A 14551-nucleotide genomic window follows, 5' to 3' on the forward strand; every position below is an offset into this window, starting at 1 on the left:
AACCTGTCTTTTTTGCATCTTCAGTAATGACTTGAGCAGGATTACCAATTCACACCACCAGCTAATCAATAGCAGCATCTTTCCCTTATTTTAAGTTTCAATGTTGTGGTGTCCGTTAGGTAAATCTTACAAAAATCAAACTAACTAGAAGCACAGACAAGTAATAGTACAGTGTAGGACTCTATAAAAATGCAACATAACTGAGATATTTAAGTCTTCTGTTTGTGGCATTTTACCCTATGCTCAGAAGAATATTTGTCTGTGGTAAGCAAAAGTGCTCCTGGACTCAGTTCACAGCTTGACAGAAGAGATTTGCATCTTTTCTCTGGGTCCTGCCTTGAGCATGACAGCAGAGTGTGTTGTTGGTGATGGACAGTCTTCACCCCAAACAGGAGGCAGAATGGGGACAAGGGTCAGTTAAGCTGTGGCAAGGACTGCAGACTGCTACAACACTCCTCCCAAAAAAGAGAGATTGATTGTTCACGGATCTGCAGCTGTGGAAAGTACTTCTGTCCTCTGTGAACTGAGTGTATTTTTAGCAGGATTTAAAAATAGAATTCTACATCCTCACATACACTGGAAAGAGAGGAGTATGAGGGCAATTCATCCTCAGACATAGGTCAGAAGCTGCCTTTTAAAATGCTTGGGGGAAATGTATAAACTGCGTTGTTTTGGGGGTTTTTTTTAAATTTCCTCTTAGCACCTGATACATGGTCAATTCTGGAAATAAACCAGCTACTCATCTCATCTCCTATTTGTCTGTTACTCTGAACAGCTGGAACAGCAGGAAGTGATATGGAAGCAATTGAATCATGATATATGGAGCTACCTTGTTTCTAATACCCGAAAAATAAGTGCTATGATTGCTTGTTGGCTGGATTACTGAACTCATGTTTTGGGTTCTGTTGCCCCCATGTTGGGTTTGTAGTGTTGCCATCGAGGTGTCTGATTCAGAGCTGAAAGCCTTGGATGGTCTGTGCACCAGAGGAGGGCTTAATTAAATGTGCATTAAAATCTGAGGATATTTATAGTAGGGAAGTATTGAAATTTTTTATGATCTGGAGATGTACTTCTTAATTAAATTCAGCCAGGTGCACTGCAGAGAGGAAACACAATTGTTAAAAATGCAGAGGAAAACGCGTGTGTTTAGAGATACAAGTTGGCTGTGGAGGGTGCAAGCAGCAGTTGGAAAGAGTGCTGACTGGATACTGCCGCTCCAGGCTTTCTTGTCATTTTCTGTGAAAAACTCATTTTGTATTATATTCCATTTGTGCCCCCTGTTGAAGGATGTCGTACTTGCCTCCTAAGTGCCCTGCATAAAAGCTTTGGATTCACATATGTTTCACTCAGCCTGCTATAGACTGCTATCATTGCAGTCCTGCTAAATAAAGGAATGTACTAAAAACATGCATTGGGTTTTGTAGGGCTCTGCTTCCCTCTTATAATTGATGGTAAAAATAAATTAAAGGATTAGTATGTAAAGATTTTTTTTTTTATTTATGAGGATGTGTCTGTGAATCTGCTTGAGCTCCTCATCAGCTTCAGTCTGTGACTGGGGTTGGAAACCAAGGAAAATAGGATGAAAAAGAGAGCAGAAACTGATTCACAAAAAAATACCAACTTGAATGGACTTCATCAGGCATTTATTGTGATGAGTTTGAAAAGAAGCAATAAGATCAAAATCATACTTAAATGCCTCTCATTGGCCACTCCGTTTCATAGCTATTCATCCAGTAAAGAGATTCTGTTGCTGAGCACCAGCATTCCCATTCTGTGGGAGAGGTTCCTTTTAATTTAAATTTGAATTAGTTGACCTTTTAGCATGGGAGGCATCCCATCCAGCTGTCTGAAAGGTCTGCTACTACTTTGTGTCAGTAAGCCAACTTTGGGCAGAAAAAGATCTGCAGAAGGGATTCATCCCATCTACCTGAGTCTGCTTCCCTGGGGAGGGAAGGGAGGGAGAGGAAGCCTGGAGGGGGAGGGAGCCTGGATGTCTAACTTAGATTGGTGACTAGCTTTCATTATTAAATAACAGAATATATTAGTTATTATATATGGTAGTTGAATTTGAGTCTTCCTTGTTGTATTCTTAGAGATGAGCAATAGCAGTTGATCCAGCTTAGCATAGTTTCCAGCTATGAGGTAGCATGTAGGTCACTTTTGGCTTGGAGACCATAGCTTGTCCCTCCATAAAGGGTTAGTTTACTTTCTTCCTTACCTCTAACCTGGTTTAGCATAAGTGTTGTGCACTGTGACCAATGAACATAAGAAAAGGTGAGAGGGAAACAGGAATAAAAAAAAAGAGTATTAGAATAGTTTTATATTGATTCTGTTAGCATTAACTGAGTTCTCCTAAAAGTCCTACTAAACACATAATGCAGTGTTGTCTGTAGAAACCATGTTGTAAATACCTTCTGGTAAAAAGTACTGAAATACATTTGAGAATCAAGGGACCCTCAGATGAGCACAGTCTCTCAGGTCACCTTTCTCTGTTCTTCCCCAGGACCTCTTAACACGACACAAATCGTTGGTGGCAGAATTTCTGGAGCAAAATTACGATCCAGTGAGTATCAATGCTAAACAAATTTTTAATTTCTGTTCATGCTTAGCTGGAAAAAGCGTGCTTTCAATAGCAGAGGGTTTCATGTTTTGACATAAAATAGTCACCTATGACTGCAAAACTAAATACTGCTTTTTACTAGAGCAGAATTCTTGCATGATGTGTGAAATACAGGTAACCCTTCTTCAAACACCTGGGGACACATGCCAAGGTTTCAGGAGAACTCGTACTTTAAAACCAAGTTTTATTCCTCTGTGTGTGCATCGTATCTCCTCATATGTGAATGGAACTGAAACTTTATGTGTAGATAGATCATGGGCAAAAATGTGCACAGTTTGAAACAGCTTTGTGATATCCCAGCACTGATAGGACCATGCTGGTGTTATTTATAATATTTTGGGACAAAGAAGAAGAGTTACTGAAAGAAGTTTTAGCATTACTGGAAATTACATGTGCCTAAATGAGGGACTGAGGTCTGAATATTCCTGTTACCATCCTAAGGCAATCAGTCCTTTGGTTAGCTGCCATTTTTCACTTTGATTTTTTGGCTCTGTTTTGGACAGAGTTGTGGGTCAGAAAAATTCAATTGGAATCAACTAAAATTGGACTGATACAGATCATGGAATTATATTACTATGGGTTATATTCTTATGTTACCTGAGCTATTCTTTATTTCATTGCCAAAGTGAAAAGACAAATTTCTTTCATTCTAGTTACCAAGAAGGTTAAACAAAGAGCAGGCTAATTATTGCTGAGTCACAAATGCTGCTTAACTGGAGCAAAATTAGTGTCTCTGCTACTTTTCTCTCATAATACTGAAGCACTGCACTGGAACAGTCTCCATCTTACATTTATTTAACATTTTAAATTTTTAAGTATTAATTGCCTAAGTGAGCATTTTTTTTCAGGTGATTCTCAGACAGCAGTGTTGGGTTTTTTCATTTTTTTGGTAGATGGTTTGGATATATTGTAACCTTCTCTCTCAGTCTTCTTGACGACAAGATTCCCTTGGCCCAGTCCTGCAAAAGCCAGCACATGCTCGGCTCCTGTGATCCTCCCTGGGTAAATGGCTTTAGTGAGTGAGGGTGCTGAAAGCAGGCACCTCGCAAAAGGAGCTTTTGGGATGCACCATCGCCATTTTGGGCACAGTGTTAAATCACACACCCAGTCATGCCCACGATATGAGTGAGTGGACATTACATGCTAGACCCACGTGTCCTGGCAGCACATTCACCCTTCTGTAAGAGAAGGCTGTACAGGCTCTGGATTACTTCTGTCCTAGTTGGCTCATGCCAGCCCCTGTTACATCCAGTCCATATGTGGTATCCCCCTCTGCAGTACTCGGAAGAGGAGTGTTTCTGGGCATTAACTCACTGTATGACAACTAGCCAAGGAAAAAGGCATGGCATTGCAGTGAATTGTTAGAGGGTGGCACTGCTGTGGCCTCTGCTGCTCCTCTGGGGTGGCAAGGACCAAGAGGAGGAAGAGGGACATGAATCTGATGCATTTGTGTTTTCTTGTTACTCTAGATCTTTGAGGATTATGAAAAACTCCTTAACTCTGAGAATTACGTGACAAAGAGACAATCTTTGAAGGTAAAGGCTCGGAGCGCTTTCCTCCTCAATATGTACTCCATGTTATGCAAAATATCAAGGTGTATGTATCTCAGTGGAGCAGCTGTTTTTCTAACAAAAAAGAACTAAAAATTGTGATGCTCTTCTTGAAATGCACAGGAACTCAGTGTCTTTTGTTTTCTGGATGTCTGGTGAAGCATTGGGCCGTTTCTATGGAACAAGCCCTATCATTTTTCATCTGACCTCAAATGTGTACTTTGGTTCAGAACATAAGTTGAAATGAACTTGAGAGTAACATGGTAGTCTCTGTTTGGTGCACCAAGTCTGACACAACCTGCAGATGGAACCAGACAGGTGTGTTAATGTAACACATGAATGAAATGAAGGTGTCTTTGTGGGACACTGCACTGCACTTGCTTCTGTCCTAACTGCTCACACCAGCTCCTGCTACACCCAGCCCATATTCAGGATCTCTCTCCTCTCTGTAGCGTTTAGAAGATGAGCATTACTGGGCATTAAGTAACCAACTGCATGATAACAAGTCTAGTTACCTTTTTTTTTTTTTTTAAAGGTAGTGACATTGAAACCTCTTAAGGAAACATTGAAATATGCTGCTGCTTTCTCTGCGTTAAAAAATAATGTGATGAACTGAAAAAAAAATGTTTTTTTCTAATTGCGCCTATAGCTGCTGGGTGAACTGATTCTGGACCGACACAACTTTGCCATCATGACAAAGTACATTAGCAAACCAGAAAATCTGAAGCTGATGATGAACTTGCTGCGAGACAAAAGCCCCAACATTCAGTTTGAAGCATTCCATGTGTTCAAGGTGAGCCAGTATGAGCTGTAGAGGTGGCAGTCATAAAAGTGTCTTTCAAAGTGGACAAGAGAAAGCCCAGAAAATTAAGGCAAGAGTTGAGGTTTACAGTGACTTCCAGCCTTTGAGAATGCCATAATCGAAAACCTTTCTATCGCTCAACCTCTGTTTTCTGGTTGCCTTCCTTCAAGTGAGATCTTAAGCAGCAGCATTTTGGTTTGGGCTGAAGGTAATCAGTCAAGTAGTGATGAGCTATAAGTAACAAAATACACAGCTTCTAAGTAGTATCCAGGGGACCTTCCCCCGGCTCTTAGGTCATTTTACCCTGTGATTCTGGGTAAAGATTAAAAAAAAGTCTAAAAACTCTTCATTAAGACTAAAAGTAGATTGTGCTGGTGCTATGCACCAGTGCAAACACAATTTGCTTTTAAAATTTTGCTATTAAAAAGATTTAGTAAATCTAACTTTGAAATGAGTTTAATCCTTCCATTGTTTTGCAGTGATATCGTTAATGCGGTCTTAAACAATTATCAGACCCAACCAATGTCGTTTTTTTTCATGATGATTAATGTTCATAAGTGAGAAGTTTACCAATTCCCATCAAAAGAGTTCTCTGCTCTGGGACAGAGGGCGAATTGGATTGTTACTATGTGAAACTAACTTTAATTTGGAATGAGCACATTAATTTCAAACTATAAACAGAATTAGTAATGATTTTCAGAAAAGAAATTGAGCCTGTAAAGATATCCCTTCCCAGAGATGGTTACGAAAGATACCAGATCACACCGAAAGACTGCAAAAAAAGCTACATGACCCTCCAGAAATTCAGGGTGACTTGTTGAGTTTTGTGCTTCTGCTTTGGAAAAAAAGCTTTCAGATCTTCACTGTGGAGGCTTAGAGAATGTGCAGCTTCTCCAAAAAAGCTTTTAGTTTCCTAAAAAAAAAAAAAATCTTCAAGGAAGATTAAAAAAAAAAATCCCTTCCTGAAATAAGCCGTTCCCTTGCTGACTCCCTCCGTAGTCAACTGAGCCACTGTGAGTAAGTTCTACTCTTCTTCCTTATCAAGAGGTATGTGGTTCCAAGATAAGCAAGCAGTCAGGCTGCAAACACTTGCAGTCTTTGAGATGCCTATGAGGGGAAGGTATCAGAGGATTGTGCTCTCTTAGCCATGCTGTGAATAAATGCCAGATTTTTATTTATGAAACACATGAGTTGCTGTTCCTGAATTAATGATAGGCATAACCCATGCCTTGGGAATGGCTGATTTCAGTTATTTTAAGAGGCATTCAAAAGGACTTGGAATAACTTGAAAGGATTCCAGTGTGCAACCATGTCATGCGTTGCTGTTGCTCCCATTCTGCCTTCTCATTCCTCTCTTCCTTTCCTTTTTCAGTATACTGTATCCCATTTCCAGTTAGAGTGGGAATATTGCAGGCTCAGCCTTGCTTGACCACTAGCAGTTGCTGCCAGGTAGACATAATGCTTGGACCTTGGAGTGCCCAGCAAAACAAAGAGGGAGCAGCAGTGACATTGTGTCTCTTCAGTTCAAAGGGAGGGCCAAGCTCTGTCCTGAAATACTCAGCTCAATGGGATGCTGTTGGTTTTTTTCCAGTGGTACCAATCAGCAGCATTTCAGCAGTGCCATGGCATTCCTCACGCTGCCTCACACGCACGATACTCGTGGGGAAACTGCAGGCTCAGATCAGAGGCTGATCAGCTCGTTTGTAACCACCAACAGCACACGAGAGTAACCGTAGAGGTGCAGCAGAGCTCCCCTTTTAGGATCCTCCTCGCTAAGGATCTGGGTTCCCTGGATGTGGAAGCATTCAGCTTCTCCCGAGGGGGCAAGGGTCATTACAGGCTATCTCATAGAAAATCTCATTGTGAATTAGCTTTGTAGAGAGGATCAGAGAAGATCTTTTCCCTCTGATTTCACTTCTTAAATTGAGTTCTAACTGCTTGAGAACTACTGAAGGAAATCCTTAAGAGACTGACTGTGCCCTGTTCTGCAGTGTCCCTGCCTTCTGTTTCTGGGTTCGTGTCCCTCAGCCAGGTTCTCTTGTCAGCTGTAATAATTTCATGTTAATGTAACTGGGAGAGGAATCTTGTCCTCAGCTTTGATCTCATAAATTTTAAACTGTGCCTACATTTTTAAGTTATGCTTGCAAAATACCTGTGCAGTCTTGGCTGAAATTACAGTAGACTAACCACAGTGATTTGGAATCAAGGTCTGCTGAGAAGTAGATACTTGCTGCTCTGTCTGAGCTGCCAAAAGATTTGGGTTTAAATTACCTGATTTAGATGTTTCACCAGTTAGACAGAGTAGGAATGAAAAAGTGTTTGTTTTGTAAGCATCCAGATTCCAACACTCCCATGCCCCAGCTGACCCAAAAAAAGGCTTATGACTCTTACTCCCTGAGGCAATTTCTAATTATTAAAGACTTGAAACTGTAAGAGAGATTAAAATGATGAGTACTTCTAGTGCAAACTTACTTTGCAGGAACATTTTGTGGCTGAACAAGCCAATACCCCCAAGTTCTGACAATATTTCATTCATCCAGGTTGCTTTGGGTGGGAAAATGAAGACAAACAGACTGCCCTCTTGCAGTGCCTCTTTCCATTCTCCACTGTGGAGATGCTTGATTTTCCTACTAACTCCAGCTCCTTCTCTTCCTTTTCCCTGAGCAAAATGGAGCTTCTACCTTTCAGCACCATCCTGAATGTCTGCAGCTGCTTTGTAGAGCTGGATGTCCCAGACAATGTATGCACGAGGATTACCCAGTATTTAACCACTGTGAAAGGCTAACACACCTCACCTCCTCCCCTCCTCCTCCATAAATAATCCAAGGGGGTTGCCTAGAGTTGTAGGCTTATAAGAGTCCCCGGTTCTTCTCTGCAGTGATTTCAGTGGAGAGATGTCAGTCTTGAACACACACACACTGAAGACTTCCCAAGTATTGGAAAGGGCTCTCCAGCTTCTGTGATGGGTTTGTGATATGTTTGAGTAGTGGAGCCTACTTGGAATTTGCCTGTTTGGAGGGGAGACCAAATCTGTCAGATGTAGGTGAATGCAGTGCAGGTATTCCTTTGACCTTACATATTTACAAATAAAAGTTAACAACAAGCTCTCTTGGCTTTCACGTAAACAATTAGATTATTTTGAGGAAAACACCCTGTAGCAGTGAACTGGCATTATGCAACTTTCTCATTCTTAAGCAGACATTTAGCAAGATATATTTTACTGTTTAAATCTAAAAATAGAATGGGTACACTGTGTTTTGTGACCTTAGTTTAATTTTTCCATTCTCTTTCATGCACATTACGAGCTACCTCCTGCAGCTTACTCTGCAAATGGCCTCACATAATTTGACTATACCAGCAGTTTCCTCTTGGTATGAAGCTGAAACCACATTTGTGGGGATGTGTCCTCTCTGTTTCTTAGCTGGAGAGCTTAAAGGGCAGGAATTATTATGCAGAGCATTGTGCTACAAGCAACACAAATCGTAAGGCTCTTCTGTGCAGTTTCCTGACAGTAAGATTGTGCATGACCCCAGAGTAAGTTTTAAAATACTCAGTCCAGGGCATCCAACCTCTGTAATCACTTTTGCTCTGCTGTAGTCCCAGAGGATGGTAATGCCTGGTTATTAATTGTAAGGAAATAAGGTCAAAGTCTCTAATCATGTAATTTTGATGTTTGTTTGAAGAAATACAGTATGACTTTTAATGGAGAAGATAGGAACTGTTCCACTTTGCAAATATTCACAAAACAGAACTGTGCCAAAACAGCTGTATTTAGAGTTGGAATTTTTATGAGTGCTCTCTTTATTTTGGGTCTCCATCTCTCTCAGGTATCTGAATTTAGTGCTCTAGAACACTCACCCTTTCATAATAAAACTACAGGTGAAACTAATTTCTCTGTGGTTCTGTTCAACTTCATTTTAGTAGAAATATTCCAGAAAGCATTAATAATGATTTCTATTTTAGGGATTGATCTCTCCCTCTATGACCATACAGAGTTCTGAATGAGGGGGACTCTTTTTAAAGTCTCATGGTGGTCCTACTCCTGGGCTATGTGAAGCTGATCAGTTGACACTGGTAGAATTGATTTTGTTTGCTTAGCTAAATTATTGAATAACATTTCAGGAATTTTCTGGTCCTTGAACATTCTCTCTTTACGAGTCCCTATTGACACTGAGCAAGACTGGCAGTTGAGATGATCTTTGTTTGAATGTTCAGTTTGCCAGTTTTGCAAGGGGAAGATTATAATCTATAAATATTCAAGCAGGAAGATAAACAGGATGTGATGGCTTCTATTAAACTAAGTTCTTTAATTATTTGCTATGGTAATACCAGTGGTAGGACCAATATGCAATGCTATTTACTAGGTTTACCACTAACCTTCCAGTTCTGTTTGAAGAGCAGATAGCTTTTACAGGAAGAATGATTTAGATTTCTTCATTTTGAGTCACCCTTCACCTGTATTTAGGGACAAATATTAGGGAGGCCTAATATTCATTGAAGGAAGACGTTTAGCACTTCAAGGTCAGGCCTTCTTTAATGGCTTCCATTTGCATCATCAGATTATTTTTGAACATGTGGGTCCTGCCAGTGTACTTGATGGTTTTCTTCTCCTGGTCACCAAGGTGGAACTGAACTCCAAAATTAAAAACTTTTAATAAAGATCTGTAAACAGTTACTTTCCTTATCCTTGCCTGTAGGCTTACATCCTGCTTTTCTCAAAGGAAGCTTGTCCAGATGACTGGGGGCTTATCATAGTCCAAATCCTGGGAGTATCCAGCCTCCATCAGTGTGATCACCTGCTGTAGGTCAGCACATGGGGAGCTGCATCCTAGAGCAGCTCTAGCTGAGAATGTGAACTGCTGCAGTCTTAGCTGAGCCAAACATGTACACATGAGATTTCAAGATTCTCTAGGTAAAGCACAGACTGGAAAGCTGTAAAGTATGTTCAGTAGTGATGTACATCCCCAGACCCTTTTATCCCAGTCTAGGGGGAACCAATACATCAACAGCAGTGTATCAAAGTTATTTGCAAAGGAGGAGATCCTGCTTTCATGTGCTGCAGGCAGCAACAGAACACTTAGTTGTTGACAGTCCATCAGGTGTAGTGAGAGCTGTAAACTGGCTGTCCCACCCAAGGATTGGTGTGTCCCTGGTACAAAACTGCCTTCTGAGTACCTGGGACATTGTGCAGGAGAGTTGTTTTCCAGAATGGGTGCTCTGAAGAGGTCCTTGAGAGTGGAGGCTACTCTTGAGAAGATTAAAGTGGCAAGTAGGAGTAAAAAAGGAATTATATAGGATTATAGCTCAGGGTAATCAGAGAAGGTGAGGAGGCCTGTGTGAATAACTGTAGATACTGTGCTGTCACAGGGACCACAGCCTGGCCACTGGATCAAGGAAAACTTTGTAGTACACTTGGAATCTGGAAGTGTTCACCCAGCATAGCAGAGGTTGCAGTTCTTTTTGCAGAGCACCTTGAATCAGAGACTCCTAGGGACCAGCCTGAGGAGGAGGGATCCAGAGGAGATAAAAGCATAGGCAGAGGTTAGGGCTGTTACAACATTGGGATGCCAGGGTTTAAGAGTAGATGCTTTGCCTCACCTTAATGGAATAAAAAGGTACTCTTACCTTCCTGTTTGGGCAGAAATACTGTGTGGCACTGTTGATGTGTGTTGAACCCCACTCCTTCCACACATTCCCCTCATGTGGCACTTGATACAAGCGGTAGTGTGGAACATCCTCTTATTGTAATGTATGAAGCCTGACAGTGGGTCCAGTCTGAACCCTGCCCCAGGCTGTACCAGGTGTTGTTTCTGGGGGCAAGGGGCTGTAAGGCAGGCCCCCAGCAGAGCGTGCGTGTTCCTCCTCACGCAGCACAGCTCCTCCCTGTGCAGCTGGACGTGGCCCAGGTTCTCATGTGGGCACGACCTCAGTGGAGATAAACGAATCTGTGGAAGAGGCCCCCAGGTCTGGAGCCATCAGCTCTGTGGCTGGGCCAGCGGTGGTGCCCCTGCTCTCGGACAGACAACATGCCATTCTGTGCTGTCAGCAGATGTTTGTTTTCATTCTGGTTTGGACAGGCTTGGAGGGAAACTGGGTGCTTTCCAGTTCTGTCCATCCTTAGTTTCTTCTCATCGGGTAGAGAACAACTGAAGTTATTTCCGTCGTTGCACAAGCGCTCAGGCGGTGTTTTGTTGACCAGCCATGGTAACCTCGCTGCGAGCCAGATGTGGGAACTCCTCCCAGGGTTGCTGCACGTGTGTTCCCACCGCAAGCCCCCCGCCTCACCTGCCCCTCCTGGCTGATGTCTGCAGAGCCCACATCTCTGCAGGCTGAGGTCCCTGAAAGTAGAGCTCAGCACCACTGGCCTTTGCAACCAGCCTTAGGTTTACCATCCTCAGCCGGCACTTAACGCAGGGGAAAAACTTAAAGAAACGGTGTTGCAGTGCAAGGGATAATATTCAGAGCTGGGAAACTGCAGCTTTTGGGATTACAGGGGAAAAAATCAGAGCATGGGTAGGTTTATCCTTAAAACCTACTATTGCAGAAGACCAGTAAGTCCCCAGTGCTGGGCTGGCTGTGCCCGGTGAGCATCTGTGTCTCAAGTCACCTCCCTCCATTGCCAACCTCCGCTGCTCAGTGAGGGCTGCGAAGGTGCCGGCCACACCATCCTGCTCCTGCTGCTGTAAGTTTCCACGCTCCCATGAATGGATTAGGCAGAGGGAAGTTGGGCCTCTGACATATTTTTCCAAACCAAAACAAAGCTGGCAAGTCTAATTTTAGGCCTGGTTTAATATGGAAATGATATCAATAGTGACACAAAGCTTTTCCATCCTCCTGATAATTAATTTCTATGTATTTTTCTTGTGGGTGGAAGAGGCTGAGAATTGATAGCTTGCTTTGGACAGCTGGGTTTACAATCAAAAGTTTTTATCAACAAAGAGCAAAATGAAAGGGAAGCGATACCACACATGGGCATAGCTTTGCTTCAATTTGCTCTTGAACCAACATGTTTGAACTCCTCTCTGTCTGCCTTGGGACAAGGTGTGTAGCAGTGGAGTATCCGCCTGCCAGCCTTCAGCTGACTTGTTAGAAAATAACTTTATGGGTATGTTGTCACTGATGTTCTTCTCTCTTTCTCTCTGTCCCCACCCTCTCACTGTCTCTCTATGCCTGATTTTGTTTGCATGTTAGGTTTTTGTGGCCAGTCCAAACAAAACACAGCCTATTGTGGAGATCCTGTTGAAAAACCAACCCAAGCTAATTGAGTTTCTGAGCAATTTCCAGAAAGAGAGGACTGACGACGAACAATTCACTGATGAGAAGAACTACCTGATTAAGCAAATCCGAGACTTGAAAAAGCCGACGGCATGAAGAACTCCTCTTGTTTTCCACTGTAGACATTAAACTGAGTTGTTAACTTCCTCTGTGTCCCTTAAACACCACAATAGTGCTTGAGAAGGCACAGCAAGTGCCTGGTTTTTATTTTGTCTTTGTTCCTAGATGTCAAGAATATAGGGGTTTTACATGAGAACTAAAAAACCAAAAACCTAGAATAATATATTATTTTTAATCAAGACTATAATTATTTATGTCAGTTTAGAATCTCTCTGTAATAGAAGCTGGTGTGACAGACTTTCATTTGTGCTCAAGAAGAATGAACCTCTTTGCTTAACTTTATCAGCAAACTCAAGCTGCTGGCAAGTGCACAGAGCAGGTCTTCTGAGGACTGCAACGTTGCTCCTTCACACCTGTCATTGTGACTTGCTTCTAGCGCTGCACACACACACACAAGACTGTGAAAGAGTACCTTCGTCTCTGGAGTTAGCTGCACTTGTAGGTCAAGTCCTTTAGTCAGAACAGAGGGAGATGAAAAAGCAGTAAAGGTCACGTTTTTGCTTCGTTTTGTATTCTTTTAAGTTTTGTTTTTCCCTAGATCAGAGGTTTCCTATTCAGTACTGTGGAACAGATGGATACATCAGCCAGTTGAGCTGTTTCTGCCTGGCTCCCATTTCCCTGTATGTGATCTATCTTTTGTTAGAGCACAGGCCAATCCCATCAGCTCCCAAGCAGTCTGATGAGGAGCCCATGTACCCCACAGTGGGAAGAAGGCAAGAGCAGCCCCCCTCCATCAAGGCTGTGCTCTATTGCCAATAAAGATCCTGCATCTACGGAAACCAGCAATAGCAGAGAATATGGGGTCGTGGCCAGAGCTGCTCAGCTGAATCATGCTAAGTGCTGAGCCCCAGCACCAGTGAGAGAGGAGGGTCCTCAGTGTCTTCCCGTCTGAATTCCAGTCCTGTCTGTGCAAGGTGGGGTTGAGCTGAGTTCACCAAGGGGATGCTGAAAAGGTGTCATCTTGAACCGCTGAGTGGGCTGAGGTCCCCAAGCCTGCAGGTGCTTTCAAAGCTCAGAGCATTTACTGGATATCAAAATCAAGGATAGGAGGCCATTTAGCAGCCCCAGGCACCAAAGGTTACTTATAGTCTGGCGTTTTCTGTCCTTGCTCATCCTGACGTGAATTCAGGTTCTGCATTACAGTTGTAGAATGGGAAATTGTTGCACTGCTAATGTTTTAAGTTTAATAAGCTCTGTGGTACAGATAGTGTTTCCCTGGTGTGTTGGAAGAGTTTTTGGGGTCTTTTGTTTTCTAGCAGGAAAATGTTACTTTGAGGCTTTATTAGGAAGTGGAGTTTGAGAGCAAGGAGTGGAAATTTCTTGAATTTTTCTGGACAGCCTGAGTTTTCCTATTTGCTGTAAGACAGTTCTTTAGCTAAAACTCTAGCTAATGCTTCAGATAAAAGGTGACACTGAATTGTTAAAACAGAACAATCCCTTTTCTTTCATTAAACTGTGGTATATTGGGGTGGCTGATACTTTAATTTTTGTGCTTTAGAAAAGGGAAGAAGTGGAACAGATTGTGGACTCATTTTTTTTTTTTCAGATGTCAGATACACACAACAAATATACATCCTAGTTGCCTGGAATTAAAAAAAAAATTACAAGCTATTAAAGGCATGATTACTGATCACCCTTTATTTCTATCCCTGTGGGGTTTTTTTCTCTTGTCTTTCTGGGTAGCCAGACTCCATGCAGTGCTTAATTCCTTCCCTCCTTTGCCAACTGGTTTCAGCGGATGGAGAGAGATGAGCAGCACTGCCTTTGGAGCTCAATGCACTTTGAAGCATCACTTCTGCAGCCCTGGCTGGCAGGGGGCTGGTGACCCCAGCCCAGCTTAGCCTGACCACAAGCTGCACCTCCAGCCCCATGGGTGGTGCTCGCTGTCAGTGGTCGCTTGTGGGTCGATGAGGGATCATCTCCAGAATTGCAGTCCTTGGAGCCAGTGATTTAAGTTTGATCCTCTGACATTTGGAGCCTGAATCCGAAGAGTGCTTGGCTGTGCTCTGAGCTCCTGGGGTGGGGCTGGTCTCCAAGGCTGGTTTAACAAAGAGACACGTGTCCATTGCCTCAGTCCCTGGAGTCACATGAGAACACGGGGCTTCCAGCTGGTGCTCGGAAGAAGCATCTAATGGAGTGCTGCTGAGGAATGCCTGTCCTTGACAAAGTGAATGTGACCCCCAC

General features: G+C 42.7%; 1 protein-coding gene across 5 annotated transcripts in view; it reads left to right on the forward strand.

Moving 5' to 3' along the window:
• Positions 1-14007, forward strand: part of CAB39L (calcium binding protein 39 like) — a 63719-nt gene extending 49712 nt beyond the window's left edge. For all 5 annotated transcript variants that reach the window (XM_051779331.1, XM_051779334.1, XM_051779330.1 and 2 more), the window contains 4 exons: positions 2504-2563; positions 4090-4155; positions 4820-4963; positions 12164-14007. In XM_051779331.1, coding sequence (XP_051635291.1) covers positions 2504-2563; positions 4090-4155; positions 4820-4963; positions 12164-12343 — 450 coding nt within the window. In that variant the 3' untranslated portion in view covers positions 12344-14007. The remainder of the gene's footprint in view (positions 1-2503; positions 2564-4089; positions 4156-4819; positions 4964-12163) is intronic.
• Positions 14008-14551: the final 544 nt, after the last annotated feature.

Source organism: Manacus candei, unplaced genomic scaffold (assembly GCF_025592945.1).
Source record: "Manacus candei isolate 608988 ecotype Guabito, Panama unplaced genomic scaffold, ASM2559294v1 h1tg000014l, whole genome shotgun sequence".
In the NCBI taxonomy this organism is placed as follows: domain Eukaryota; kingdom Metazoa; phylum Chordata; class Aves; order Passeriformes; family Pipridae; genus Manacus; species Manacus candei.